This window comes from Sebastes fasciatus, chromosome 20 (genome assembly GCF_043250625.1).
Source record: "Sebastes fasciatus isolate fSebFas1 chromosome 20, fSebFas1.pri, whole genome shotgun sequence".
NCBI lineage: Eukaryota > Metazoa > Chordata > Actinopteri > Perciformes > Sebastidae > Sebastes > Sebastes fasciatus.
The window spans coordinates 3,821,042-3,836,638 of record NC_133814.1 but is presented as its reverse complement, the minus strand read 5'-3'; the positions used below and the strand labels follow the sequence as shown (position 1 = coordinate 3,836,638).

General features: G+C 41.4%; 1 protein-coding gene across 4 annotated transcripts in view; it reads left to right on the top strand.

Moving 5' to 3' along the window:
- spata20 (spermatogenesis associated 20) overlaps positions 1–15,597 on the top strand; it is a 64,871-nt gene that overhangs the window by 35,255 nt on the left and 14,019 nt on the right. For all 4 annotated transcript variants that reach the window (XM_074619170.1, XM_074619171.1, XM_074619174.1 and 1 more), the window contains exons 14-15: positions 4,465–4,664; positions 8,245–8,325. In XM_074619170.1, coding sequence (XP_074475271.1) covers positions 4,465–4,664; positions 8,245–8,325 — 281 coding nt within the window. The remainder of the gene's footprint in view (positions 1–4,464; positions 4,665–8,244; positions 8,326–15,597) is intronic.

Sequence of the window (15,597 nt, the reverse complement as noted above, 5' to 3'; positions counted from 1 at the left end):
AGAGAGAAGATACTGGCATCATATGAAACGAGAAAACCAAAAGAATCAATTGGTACCAACCATGTCACACTAGCTTGTCGCGAAACAGGGTAATTAACGCTCTAAATTTTGGCGAGGAAAAATTGTCATGGCAATTTTCAAAGGGGTCTCTTGACCTCTGACCTCAAGATGTGTGAATGAAAATGGGTTCTATGGGTACCCACGAGTCTCCCCTTTACAGACATGCCCACTTTATGATAATCACATGCAGTTTGGGGCAAGTCATAGTCAAGTCAGCACACTGACACACTGACAGCTGTTGTTGCCTGTTGGGCTGCAGTTCGCCATGTTATGATTGGAGCATATTTTTTATGCTAAATGCAGTACCTGTGAGGGTTTCTGGACAATATTTTTCATTGTTTTGTGTTGTTAATTGATTCCCGATAATAAATATACATATATTTGCATAAAGCAGCATATTTGCCCACTCCCATGTTGATTACAGTATTAAATACATGACAAATCTCCCTTTTAAAGTACATTTTGAGCAGAAAAAAAATTTGAAAGGTAGCCGTCACGCGCTGCTCTTATGGGCAGTGTGTCCCAGCCGTTAGGGTTCTGAGGGTTTTGAGGGGGCTCCAAATCCGAATTTCGCCTAGGGCACCAAATTGGCTAGACCCGGCCCTGTATAAAATATAAAAGAAAGTTTGTGGTGGGCCGCAGGTAATTCAAGGAAAACTAGTTTGGTCTTTTTTCCATCCTGATAAATGTCATACTTGTCATACTCATGTCATGTCTTTTCTTTTGTCTTGCTATTACAGGATACACGTGTTTTGTTTTTTTGGTTTCTGGGTCTAAGCAAAGGGAAAAAAAATCAGTCGCACCCACTTGTACTCTAAGGTGCATAAATCCATATAATAATATTAAATGTACTTCATGAACCGCATCTTAGACTACTAACATTTAACCTCTGCCTAAGAAAACAAATATACTCCAAACTGAGAGTTCTATCTGTAATATTGTCATTTTTAATGTTCCAGATGGCACAGCAGCTCTATATTTTTTCACCTAAAAAGGAAAGACACACACACACACACACACTAACTCATGTGCCTATGACAGATAGCTCGGTGCAAATAATTCAGACAGGAGCAACATGCCACAGATGGGTGGGGGAACAGGGAAAAGCTAATAGTTATTCTTGTTAAGAACTGTTGACAGATTGGAGATGATGGTTGTGTGTGTGTGTGTGTGTGTGTGTGTGTGCGCGTCACACCTGCATCTGTGTGTGTTTATCGGAGCTGACGTGTGAGAGGTTTCTCATCTGAGAGGATTGACTGTGCCATTACGGTGGCGGCGCTGTGTAGGGTTGAAGCCCATTAGTGACGCTACAGCCGCCACAGTGTGGACGCCTGTCCCAGCAGCGTAGCCTGTCACTGCAAGACGGATTACCCCCCGCCACACTACTTCTTACAGCCCTGCCACTCTCCCCTGTGTGTATTTGTTTTTGAGGAGTAAGGTTAAAATGATATACAGTATCTGTGAATACTTTACTGTTGGTAAAATAGGAATGTATATGTGCGTGTTTAGAGGCAGTTTTGTCAAAGCTATGTGTGTATATGACCTCCTTCCACGGGGCTCTTCAAGAAAAGAGTAATGTGAAATGTGGAAAGCGGACAGACTCGCTCGCTCAGCCTCTGTATGTGTGTGTGTGTGTACAGTATGTAGTGTGTGTGTGTGTGTGTGTGTGTATGTTGAAGCTTTCTTGCCATGGGGCTCACGGAGAGCTGAAACATACTGCAGGATAAAATCAAATTATGTCTGCAGTTCAGTCATGCACGGGGTGGTTCACTTCACGTGCATCTATATGCGATTGTAAATTCATGCTTGTCATAAGAAATATTTTATATGCAGCGACTGTACAGTAGAGTTTTTTGTGTGTTGAGGTTTATCTTTGCTATTTTTAGTTTTTGACCTAAAATTGCAGTTTGACTTAAAAGCGGCTTGTGTCAGCTACCAACTCAAAAGTCCCTCTCTCCCTTATACACACGCTCACACATTCATAGACACTGGCATCACAGCGTTGCTGAGAAGCAGACTTGCAGCGAGGTCATGGGTTATGAGAGGATCACCTCCAGGCTCTCATTGGACACTGATAAGAGATAAGGACCAATCACTTAACAGGGCTAAGTCATGAGGTCATCTGTTAGTCCCATCACACCACACCACACATTGAGACTCTGGGACGGTTGTGTACTGTGGGAAGTCACAGGAAGGTATAGAGTTGAACTGACTATTTTGCCATCTTTCCTGTTACTTTGACAAATTGTAACAGAAATGCTGATGTGTTGGATCAGAGGCGTCGCATTTGTTACAAGATTTATGTCTCATGAAGGATTACAGACATATCTGTTGTGTGCCCATCCTATTCAACTTACACATCTTATTTTTGACTCTGTGCCATCACTTTGTCTGATTATTATTGATCGTATGATTACTACCCTGTGTAGTGTAGACTAAATTGCTTTTTGAAATGATTTGCCTCTTTGTAAATGTCTAAAAAATCCTGTCCATCATAACGAAGTGGAACATGAGTGTTTAATATGCTTTCCTGTCTGCATATGTGTGGTCTGCACATAGACTGTACTGTATATAAGAAGTGGACGTAGTCATTGTGACGTCACCCATTGGTTTTGTTGGCTACCGTTTTGAAGCCTTGAGTTCGGCATTTTGGCCGTCGCCATCTAGTTTTTTTTGCAACCAGAAGTGACACGAGAAGGTGGAGCTAAGTACAACCGAACGCTGAATGAGACATTTTTAAGGCGACCAAAAAGGTTATAATTAACTTTCATGAACTGAAAACACACTGTGAAAGGGTTAAAGTTGTAAGACGAAAACAAGGACAACTCCCAGACCAGACAACGACGTGGTAGCGACCTGTCAATCACAAGGTAGCCACGCCCTAAAGCATCCCCTGCTTTATGGTCTATTTGACTCTAAATGGGACCATAATTTACTAAATGAACATCATGCTGTATTGAAGAAGACTCGAAACTAGTGATTGAGACCATAAACTCATGTTTAGTGAGAAATAGGGTCATTTTTGCAACCAGAGGAGTCGCCCCCTGCTGGCCTTTAGAAACAATGCAAGTTTAATGCACTTCAGCATCGGCTTCACTTTTCAGACCCGGAGGTCGCCCACTGGCTGAAAGTTCAAAAATTGGGGGGGAAAAATCTTGAAATATTGTTTTAATGCCTGGCTGAGGTGGAAAAGTCCACTGAAGCTTCTGCTCCGCTGAAGAGACGAAAAATAGCGGCAGATTAAAAAAATTCTCAATCGCTCCACACAGATCTGATGTAAGCTTCCTCACATTTTCTACATTGTTTTTCACCAGTTGGGGTTTGACTAGCGCTCTTTTAATAGAGTGCTTCAGGGATGTGTCCTATTATCCGGAAATGAGTTAGCATTTTAGCGGTTCCCTCGCCTGGCAGTCGATGGATTTTTAGTGAGATGCCTGAAGTAAGGTCTGTGGTTAACACAAGCTGAAGAGATTTTAAAGTTTTGTTCTGCGTTATAAAATACGTCAGGCATTCAAGAATTTTGAAGCCTTACCATGTCTTTTTTTTTTTTTTTTAAGTTATTTTTCGGGGGCATTTTTTACCATTTTTATTGACAGTGGATAGAGTCTTGGAAAGAGGGGAGAGAGAGAGAGAGAGAGAGAGAGAGTGGATGCGGAAAGGGCCACAGGCCGGATTCGAACCCGGGCCTAGGCGGTCAGGACTGAGGCCTGTTACATGGGCGCCCGCTCTACCAACTGAGCTAACCAGGCGACCACCTTACCGTGTCTTAAGTAAGGCGGTTGCTAACAAGTTGCTAAATGAGACTACTAAACGTCATCACGCCGACTCGTCCGCCTTTACAGCCTCGTTGTGTTTACTCTCGCTCATGCAACCGTGGTGTAGTTCATGTATATCCTTTGAACTTTAGCTTTTTACTTCTGGCGATTGCATTCACACTTCAAAAATCATAAAAGTGGTGTTCATTTGTGGAGATTATCTTGCTTTACAAAATGTGTAAGTATCATAAACGGTTGTTTGCCACAGAGCTAATTTTCTGCGATTTTCCCAATGGAGAAATCCCATTGGCTTTTTGTCGAGGGAACCCATGCGACGCTAATTTCCTGGTTGGCCTACAAAAATACGTCATCCCTGGAGCACTCGATTACATCATCTTGTTGCGCCCTCATCTTCTGCAATGGTATAATGGTTTTCTGAATGGAGAATTGGCGCAAATTAATGCTAATCCCTATGAACCAATAATCGCATAACAGCAGTGGATGCAAACAAGCTTCATTTGTATTTTCTTTTGCCAATTTTCTCGAAATTCAGGTTAAAATGTGCGATACATTTGGATGTAAACCTGGCTTATAACCATTGAAACCTATATAAAAATGTTGTGTATTTCTGTGTGTGTGTGTCTTTCAGATCAGGACGGAGCTGAGCCCAGTGCTAACTCGGTGTCGGCGTCCAATCTCCTGCGTCTGTCTCACTACATTGGACGACAGGAGTGGCTCGAGAGGTCCCAACAGCTGCTGGCAGCCTTCTCCGACCGTCTGACCAGCGTCCCCATAGCGCTGCCTGAAATGGTCCAGGCTCTTATGGCCCAACACTACACGCTCAAACAGGTTATACTCACATCCACTCACTCACAAGCTCACATGGACTGATGGGTACACGCTAGTTTAGGCACCCGAGCTCTTTACTCTGTGCTCATGCCTCAAGTGTTTACCTGGCTGTTAGCCTAAACTCATTTTCATGTGCAGGCATTTTCTGCTTGTCTGACAAATTGTGCGAGCACAGTAGACAGTACAATTACCAACGAGAAGTGAACCAAACGGTAAACGGCCACCGAACAAAAGCTGAGCAAGAGGCTGGTGAAACAATGAGCATCCCTCTGCTGACTCACTGCCATTATCAGTAACCAGGCCCTGAAGTGAAAATGCATCAGTGCAAGTAAACTAGACTGTTACAGCAGGCCACAGTGCAACAGAGGACTATGTTACTTAAACAGTAAGTTAATGTTTTGATAATCTTATCAAATGATTGTCAATCATGAAAATTAATTGCACATTTTTTATCAAGGAGGGAGATTTGTCAAGTATTTAATACTCTTATCAACATGGGAGTGGACAAATATGCTGCTTTACGCAAAATGTATGTATATATTTATTATTGGAAATCAATTGACAACACAAAACAATGACAGTTATTGTCCAGAAACCCTCACAGGTACTGCATTAGCATACAAAATATGCTCAAATCATAACATGGCATTTCTGTAAAGGGGAGACTCGTGGGTACCCATAGAACCCATTTTCATTCACATATCTGTACGAGGTTAAGGGACCCCTTTGAAATTGAAATACAAATGATTTAGCCTCTTTTGTGACAAGTTAGTATGACATGGTTGGTACCAATGGATTCCTTGGATTTACTAGTTTCATATGATACCAGTAACTTCACTCTAGCATTAAAACTGAGCTACTGCTGTGATGTATAGGGTGTCAGAATGGTGACAAACAGCAGCCATGACTTATCTAGTGCTTATCTGACCAATACAAAAAGTCAATGGCCCCTTTGCCCCCCCCCGCCCTTGCACAGACAACCCTTCATTTTGATCTCAACTACACACCTGTAAAGTTTCGTGACTGCATCTTGCACGGTTGCGACGTTATCGTGGTGACACAATCTGTCCACAGGCAGACAGAAATATAAACACCTGGCTGCCTCACACAGACTCACGAGGTGAAAACAATACCTGTCACGGCTGCTAGCAAAGGTGTTCAATTTACTGTACAAATATGACAGATGCATTGGTGGTATTTTTACTGCTATTTTGAGTTTCATGCTTCCTATATTCCTTTTATGATTCATAGCTGCTCTAACATACTGTTGGTTTGGGATTTATGTTACTACTGAGAAAAGAAGATGGGTAGAGCAGCAACATTCAATTAACAAGAAGAAGAGGAAGTAGTACTTTATTTATCCCTCATTAGGGAAATTAAAACATTTTTTCCAGAAGATTTAGTGGCAGTGTTGCCAGATCTCACGAGAGAAACATGCAACCAGGTCTATTGAAACAAGCCCAAATGAAGCAACTCTCCCTCCAAAAAATGCCCAAAACAAGTGACCTTACCTACCTACCACAATATGAGAGAGAGAGAGGCGGCCACCTGATCACTTCATGCATACTGTATGTATGAATTTATTTTGGATTGCATGCATTTCATTTCATTTTTGCACAACTTTTTCTTGTTAACTAAACTTAAACAAGTTGAGCATTTCATTTCATTTTGGTATTTTATTTCTAGCTTGTAACTTTATATTGAGACCGTGAATCCAATGTCGGTAAGCCTCATTGAAGAGAACGTTGCTGCGTTTCTTTTATGTTTTTTTCAGTGCTAGCATGTTGAACCAGATCGGCATGATGTGCTCGTACATCACACTTACAAAAACAGCAAACTGCCTTCGAATCGTCCCCCACTTGAGGGTGAATCCAATCTTTAAGTCCACTCCCCTTTTACCATTCTTTGTTGTACTTTTTGCCATATTTCGCCCAAATAAGCAACTACACTTTAGAAAGAAGCCCAAAAAAACGTAACCCGCTACTACCAATATTTGTAAGCGACTTTACAGGAAAAAGTTGCTTACAAATATTAATTAAATTATTAAATATTATTTATATATATATATATATATATATATATACATATATATTTATATATATATATATATGTATATATATATATATATTTATATATATATATATACATATATATATATATATATATATATATATATATATATACATATATATATTGGTGGTTCCAATTTTTCCGATTGCACTCCTAATCATTATGCAATGAGAGAAACGTCAAGTGGCATTATTCATAAACACTTCTTATTAGGACCAAGCATCACATAAAGGCTATAAATCATTTATTTGGTCACATTCTGCCTTAAAGCAGCAGTAGCTAAAAAGTGAGCAAATGTGATTATAAAAAGTTATTTTTTATAAAATGGTCACTATATCCTGACAGTAGTGCATTAGACAGGTAACCTGAATAAAATCATGTGCCTCTGTGTCCTCCGGTGCTCCTAACGGCATCTGCAAGATTTCACAGACTGGAGGAAAACAACCAATCAGAGCCAAGCTGGAGCCTTGCCGTCTCTGAGCAGCTGTCAATCACTCGCAACCTCCGATCAAACGGTCAAACTAGGCAGCGCTGATCAAATATGAATCAATATTCTGTTACTGTAATGCCTATTTCTCGCATTGAATGTTTTCAGAATCATCTCGTAGTGTACTGTTTAGCTGTAAAATGAGAAAAAGTTTGTGACCCAGCAGCCATGTTGAGATCAGTTGAGGAAATACCAAGCACCGCCCACCAGCAGGAGCAAACTTTCTCATTTTACAGCTAAACATTACTGTTTGATCAGAGTTTGCGAGTGATTGACAGCTGCCTCCGTTGAATGAACAGCCAATAGGAACGCTCTTTCTCTGAAATGACCTGTGATTGTCCAAAGTCTCCTTACTAAACCTCTACTTGCAATAGTCTCTCCTTTTAAAAACAAGAAGCTAATGTGTTGACATTTCATTTTTAGTTGAACTAAGATGGCTTCATCTCCACAAACATGCATACTTAATCCCTGGACATACTGACTCCCAAAAATCTTTTTCCCACAGTTTTTTAAACAGTCGTCATGCATTTAATGGATTATTTGAGCTGTTCAGCTTCAGTTATATAATCGGTTTTGAAATATTAACACCCTCAGTTAGCCTGAAACCACTGAAACCAGCATACTGCTGTAGCAGAGCACAGCAGGAGTTACCCCAAAGTTTCTCTGTCACCCTCAGAAAACTTTTAGCATGAAGGCGTGTGCTGCGCAATCAAAAGAGCAGAGAATGGAATAACGGGGTGGAAAAACCGAGAGGAGGGTGGTTAGCCTTCTGTCAGTCATACGTGACCTGCGGAGGATGAGTCGAGGCTACAGGGCGAGGCTAACAAGGCGAGGTGAGGCGGTCCCAGAGAAAACACCTGCCTCCCTTGTTACTGCTACAAATACAGCTCTGACCTCTATCACTTCCTCCCCCTCTCCTCTCCTCTGACGGGTCACCTTTCCCCTCTTATTTCACTCTATTCATCTCGTTATCTCCCTGTCCTTCATATTTCCCTCCTCTCACCGTCCTCCACTTTTTTCCAGATCGTGATCTGTGGCCAGAGGGATGCCCCGGACACCACAAGTCTCCTAGCAACAGTCAACTCCCTCTTTCTACCACATAAGGTAAGTGTGTGTGTGTGTGTGTGTGTGTGTGTGTGTGTGTGTGTGTGTGTGTGTGTGTGTGTGTGTGTGTGTGTGTGTGAAAAAGTGATGCATCATCTTGACAAAAGTTCCTGTGTCATCGGTCCCTAAAGCAGCCCTGCGAAGCAAAGATCAAGTTACAGCACGCACATAGACATGCATCGATTTACTCCTTACATCAGTACCGTTTTGTCGTGGCAGCAGATTCACGGTAACCTTTTGAAATGTGCACACGCAAAATCACAGACGCACAGATGCAGAGTGGGACCGAGCTAGAACAGCCTGGGGCGTTGGCTGGTTTAAGTGTGGTTCTCTAAAGGTCAGCCTGAGTTCCTCCTCTCCTCTCCTCTCCTCTCCTCTCCTCTCCTCTCCTCTCCTCTCCTCTCCTCTCCTCTCCTCTCCTCTCATTTCCTCTCTTCTCCTCTCGTTTCTTCTCCTCTCCTCTCGTTTCTTCTCCTCTCCTCTCCTCTCATTTCCTCTCCTCTCCTCTCCTCTCCTCCTCTCCTCTCCTCTCCTCTCCTCTCCTCTCCTCTCCTCTCCTCTCCTCTCCTCTCCTCTCCTCTCCTCTCCTCTCCTCTTGTTTCTTCTCCTCTCCTCTCCTCTTCTCTCCTTTCATCTTCTCTCATCTCCTCTCCTCTCCTCGTTTCTTCTCATCTCCTCTCATCTCCTCTCCTCTTTTCTCATTTCCTCTTCTCTCCTCTCATTTCTTCTCCTCTCCTCTCATTTCCTCTCTTCTCGTTTCCTCGCCTCTACTCTTGTTTCCTCTCATTTCTTCTCCCCTCTCATCTGGTTTCCTCTCCTCCTTCTCCTCTCCTCTCATTTCCTCTCCTCTCATTTCCTCGCCTCTCCTCTCGTTTGCTCTCCTCTCCTCTCCTCTCCTTCTCCTCTCCTCAGATAGCTTTCTCTTTTTAGGCCTTAGTAGACCTTAAAGCCCTCTCCTAACATCTAGATGCCTAGTGGCGCTAGATCTTTAACTCTGCAGTTGTATGTGTTAGTGTGTGTATGATTCGTCTTCCTGCCAGCCCTGACACAAGCTGTTTGCTATGAATTGGACAGCTGTCAGTCTGAGTCAGACTGACATTCAGTATAGTTAGTCAAGGCTTTCATATCTGTGTTTCCTATGGCCACATTTCTCAAAAGTTTCAGATTTACACTGGGGGAGAATCTCTGATGCTCATCAACAAGCGCTTGTAGTCTAAAGCTGAAATCCGTAGCTTTGAGCAAATATGATAAGAAGTTATTTTTTTGATAAAACTGTCACTATATCCTGACAGCAGTGCGTGAGACAGATAATCTGTGAAAAAATGTACGTTCCTCTCTGTCCTCCTGTGCTCCTACAGTAATGGCATTTGCCGTCTTGGCTCGACTGTTTTCAACATGCCGGCCGAGGCACAAACTTTCTGATTTCACAGCTAAACAGTACACTACAATATGTTTCCTTTTTATAGGTTTCATTACAGTAACAGAATCTGGATTTGTATTTTGAAGTGGGTGATCGCAGGCCCCTGAATTGAATCAAATTGGAATCATATCCTGGCAGACATTGTGACACCAGCAAATATCGTATTGTTGTCCAAAGAAACGATTTATATTAATGTATCGTGATGAAACTTGTGATTTATCCACTAACCTGCAAAAAGACACCCACCTTATTGTTCCAAATCACAGTAGCACAAAAGCATAACATGCCCAGTGTCACTGAGATATGGACAGCTCTGTACATGAAGCGAGGGATGAAGATGAGAGCTACACTTGATGCGTTGCTTCTCTTGACACTTTTTGCGCAGGATTGTTAAATGAAGCTTTTACAGACTGGTCGAGTCACTTAATAAAACGCTCACATACGCAGCCTCACTATTCATTCTGATAGTGTAAGACTAAGAGTTCTGTTTATTCGACCAGCCCGAAACCAAAATTAGATCAGTAAATTAAAGCAGTGATTGTCCAGTGACACACTACATCTCTCTTCCTCCCTCTCTTTCTCATTCTCTCTCTCACACACACACACACACACACGCTCAACAGGGCCCTGTTGAAATATAGATGAGTAGTGCAGTATCAGGCGGTGGCTGCAGTAACATCAGGCCATTGCAGATCCCTGCAGAGAAACAGACCAAGAATGAGCCAGATAGAGCCGTTATCAGGATGGATCCATTATTAAGGGGGGATGTACTGTATGCTGTGTACTATCACACCAAGCCAGGTCCAGCCGCATGCTGGGCCTTGTAACTGTCAGGTTAATCACATGGGATTCTCTGATATGGGGTGGCTGGGCTGTCGTAGTAGTCTGCAAGTCCTAAAATCTTTCAATAGTGGTATGTACGGAAGCCCTGAAAGGCCAGCGAGATTTTTTATTTTTCTGGTGATCCATTTTCTAAGTCTGATATAAATTATTTTCTCTTCTGTATTTCCTTTTCTCCTTTTCTGTAAACCAGGTGGAAAAAATAAATTCACGCTGATTTTTCTGAGTTACTTTTTTTCCTGTGTGAAAAAAAGTAATTAAAAAAATATTTTTTAGGCTGATTTTCTCACAAATGGGCAAACAAAGTAACTTAGAAAAATCAGCCTAAAATTTCTTTTCACTTATTTTCACACGGGGGAAAAAAATGACATTGAAAAATCAGCCTAAAATTTATTTTTTTCCCCCTTGTTTTCACACAGTATAAACAAAGTAACTTAGAAAGATTAATATTATGTTTTTTTCACCTGTTCTTAAGTCATAAACACAGGAGAGAAAATAATTTAGACCAGAATGGATCACCTGAAAAAAAAAAAATTCTCGCTTGCTTTTCGGGGCTTCCGTAGGTGTGGGTTGGAAAGGGTCTCAAGTTTTCAAGGCTGGCTTATTTTTTAGTTAAACTAGAAAATACATGCTGTGTTTGACAGGTTATTGTTTATAATGTTGGTTTTAGTGCAATTCCAGGTGTTAAATGTGGCAGTTTTGACAAAAGAAATTCAAACTAATAAGGCTTCAGCCTGATGGAGGGTGTTGGCCTGCGTCTGCTAATGATTGCAGTAATGGTAGAGCTGAGGACACAAGAGGAATGGAGTTTTAAAGCCCTCATACAAGTGAAGGATGAGAAAGGACACGATGGTGACCGGAGAAAGACGCTCGGCTCTACCATTGGGACCAATAAGGTGCTAAATGAGAAAGAGATACAAGAGTCGATGCCACTGAATACTCCCAAGTAGAGAACAGCGTTTCTTTATTACTAAAATGGAGGCAAAGATTAAATTTTTCTTTAGAATGTGTCATATTAAAATGGCTGGAAAAAGCAGACTTCAGTTGTATTTCCTTAGACACTGAATGTAAAGAGGAAACGGTGCTCTGTTATTGTGTGCGCCTGTGTGAGCCCAAGCCAGACAGGTGTGTCAGAGTGACATGACGGATCCAGATTTTGTTCTAATGAGCCTTCATTGAGCCTCAGAGTGAGATGGAGGGGGAGATGGGAAAGGAGTAAATGAGACAGAGGAGGGAGTGTGTGTGTGTGTTTCTGTGTGTGTGTGTGTGTGTGTGGGGGGGGGGGGGGGGGGGGGGGGGGGGGGGGGGGGGGGGTGTCCAGATGTTGTGGGAACACCTGGCCATTAGTGGCAGTAGCAACTATCTTGGCCGGGGCTGAGATGTGATGGTCCAGCACAAGACTTAACACACACATCCCCCTTTCTCTGGGACGAGATAAAACCTTCCCAGAGGAATAGCACGGCTGCCTGCCGCAGCTGTGAAACACAAACACACACTAGCAGTAGGGCTGCACCATATAAGGGAAATATGTGATATGCAATAACACTGTTGAATATCGCGATAACGATATTACTTTTGATAAATATGCAGATATTAAAGTGTACTCAGTTCTGCCTCTTTCAGTATACTGCTAAAAAACATCAAATTGCTTGTTGAATTGAAAAGTGAAAAGACATTATTTCCAACATTCTTTTATTGAACAAATTGAACATTGAACTGTTTTTTAAAAAAAAAGAATGATAATTACATTTCAGTTTTCGATTGATACTCTCATTCAACGAACTCAGAAAATCCCCGAGGGCAATATTGCAGTTTTTCACGATGTATTTATCGCGCAAGTTGACATCGCGATGACGATAAAAAAAGCTATTTACTAATATTTGCTATTTGCTAATAACGCTCCAAACTGTCATGGCCAATTTTCAAAGGGGTCCCTTGACCTCTGACCTCCAGATATGTGAATGTAAATGGGTTCTATGGGTACCCACGAGTCTCCCCTTTACAGACATGCCCACTTTATGATAATCACATGCAGTCTTGGGGCAAGTCATAGTCAAGTCAGCACACTGACACACTGACAGCTGTTGTTGCCTGTTGGGCTGCAGTTTGTTATGATTTGAGCATATTTTTTATGCTAAATGCAGTACTTGTGAGGGTTTCTGGACAATATTTGTCATTGTTTTGTTTTGCTAAGAGTATCAAATACTCGACAAATCTCCCTATAAGGTACATTTTGAACAGATAAAAACATGTGCGATTAATTTGCGATTGATCAAGATTAACTAATGGTCAATCATGTGATTAATCACAATTAAATATTTTAATTGATTGACAGCCCTGATTTTTGTGTGATATGTGATCCAGTGATTCTCACGTGATCTTGTGACATCATGAAAATCCAGCTGCCGTGTAAGTTAAAATCAGTCCCATTTTTAACGTAGAGGAAAGGCTTTTCGGATGAGGACCAACGGTTGTGTTTGAAAAATATAAAGTTTTTTTTCTGACGCTGGCTGGGGTTGCTGGAGTAAATCCAACTAAAAGCAGGTCAGACAACGCTACCCTATACTCATTTTGTATGCTAAAAGACAAATTTAGTTGTCAGATATACTTAGCGATCAATTCCTGGTAGTAATCAAAAAAGGTACAAACAGATGCCCCGAGAGCAGCAGAGATAAAATACACAACTAGATAATGGGGAAGATTAATTGGAAGAAAACCAATTAGACTGGTGGAGACTGGGAAATCGGTATGAGAGAGATAACGGATGAAGTGTATGATGGAGTCAAAAGGGTGAATTGTGTAAGTACTAAGGGTGGGAAGAGACGGAGGGATGTTAAATGAGATAAACGGAGGAGGTAGCTGGAAGTGCGAGTGAGGGGATTGTGCTCCACGTTACATTAGGTAGCTATGAGCAGAGAACATGTCTAATTTAAATCCAATTACTCCTCACCTGTTTTCCTGGTTCAAGGCTGCCGTGCTCTAATTGTGCTGAATGAGGTGCTCAGAGCCCAACGCATGCTAATCTAAACACACACACACACTCACACACACTGAGATCTTCACCTCATTTAATTTATTTACAATTTTAATTCACCACAAGACTCAATGCGTGTTCCTCAGCTCACCCCGGCACTCTGCGCTCCGGCTACTTCTTTTCGCTCGTTGGATTCAATCAATTTAGAGTTATACTGAAACATCGCTCTTGATTGTAATTGCTGCAATAAATTGCAGTTCATTTTTCTATTACGCAGAAATATAGCTCGATTAGAGTTGGGTCGAGGTTTGTTGATTGTAGAGGCTCTGAAACTGTGAGAGGAGGGGGAGTTGGAACATTACTAGAGATGCAGCCCTCCTCGTAATTATTGTTTAAGGGACTTTCTCTCCATTCCTCATGCCTCTTCTATGTCCCTGCTGCTGTTGCTCTCTGTCTCCCTCGTATGGAAGTGTGAAATGGTGTATGAAAGGTGTCAGATATAAAGGGGGACAAACTGGCACAATTTATCAGTTTTTCTCTGAACATTATAAGCGGTTAGAAATATTGTTAAACAACAATAAATTACTTCTTTCTTTTTTTTTTAGAAGTAAATTTATATGGAAAACTCCCTTTACCAGTTTTTTTAATGAATGCTACATAATAATTATTTGGACTCACCGGATTTAGACTATGGGTATAAAGACCTTTATACACACCGGGGGCTTGACGATTAAACAACATGAAAATGAAAACTATTGATACCGGCTGCGAAGCGAATTTGCGACAGTTGCAACCCTTTCTCATTAAAAGGTTTGAATGGATTCGCACAGGCAGAGGCCCTATTGACCAAGGTAAATTGTTGTATAGCCCAAACTACTGTAAGCTATGTTATTAACTTCCTCTAAGCAGAATGCTCTGAATACCTCTGGTAAACAGTTACGCAGTCTATATGTCTAGGGCTTTTATTGTGAAAGGTAAGAACGGAAGATCTGGTCTGCGCTGCCTTTGTCAAGGTGGAAAGGAGTAATAAAGTTTGCCGTCTTGGTTCGGACTACATGTTGTCGTGTTGAATAAGTCCGTTCCACACAACATGATTGGTTGATGCCTTTATGCGCGGTGCAAAAGCCAAGAAAAATCTAACGCGTTATGAAAAATTCTGATTTCATGTTGCTTTTTGCTTTTTTGGTTGTAGGAGTTGCTATTTATTGGTGAGGCGTCTGTCTGTCTGTCTTGTTGGGTGCATTGAATGTGAGAAGTCTTTAAAGAGATCAGTGTACACCCTAGGATTTTTTTCCAGCTGTGGTGCCGAAGTGCGTGAGTTTTATTTTGCGCCTGCGGAAGATATTTAGTGTGTCTGCTGACACAAGAAGGGCTTTAGACATATATTCATACACAGTTGTGTTGTGTTTAGGTTAGGTTTAATGAAATGCTTTAAAATAACATATGATAAATCGTGGGTTTCCCTCTATCTCATAATAGTCTATCCTGTAATATTTATCTCCAATAGATTTGCACTGAATTGATTCTCAAAAATACGGAACAAGGCGTGTCCCTTGTCAGTTCAATATGGAACACGTCTTTTAGTTTCCAAATTACGGGATGATTCCTTATTTTACTGGACGGATGGCAACCCTACTGATCGGCCGGTCGCCGGTGATGGCCGATCAAGCAGAAAATCATCCAATTCCAGTCACCGACCAATAAATCTCTGCATCTCTAGTTATTATTATTATTATTATGAACATTCTATCCTGAAAATGGATTAAACCTAAACTTTAAAACCCTGCTGTATGAAGAATAAGCAGCTGCATTTTGACTTGTGCAGCATGGTGGTAGGTCTTTGTAGATCTATTTCAATGAACAACCAAAGAAATCATTCCAATCCTGAAAATAACATATTTCTCAAAGCCCAGAAAGATTTCTGTCTGGTTTTCTCCTTTTCATTTTCTCTGTTGTTGCGCTTTTCATGGGAACACATTTACACCAAATGGAAACCATCCAGCATTAAGCATCGTGATTTACATTAATAGAGCACGGG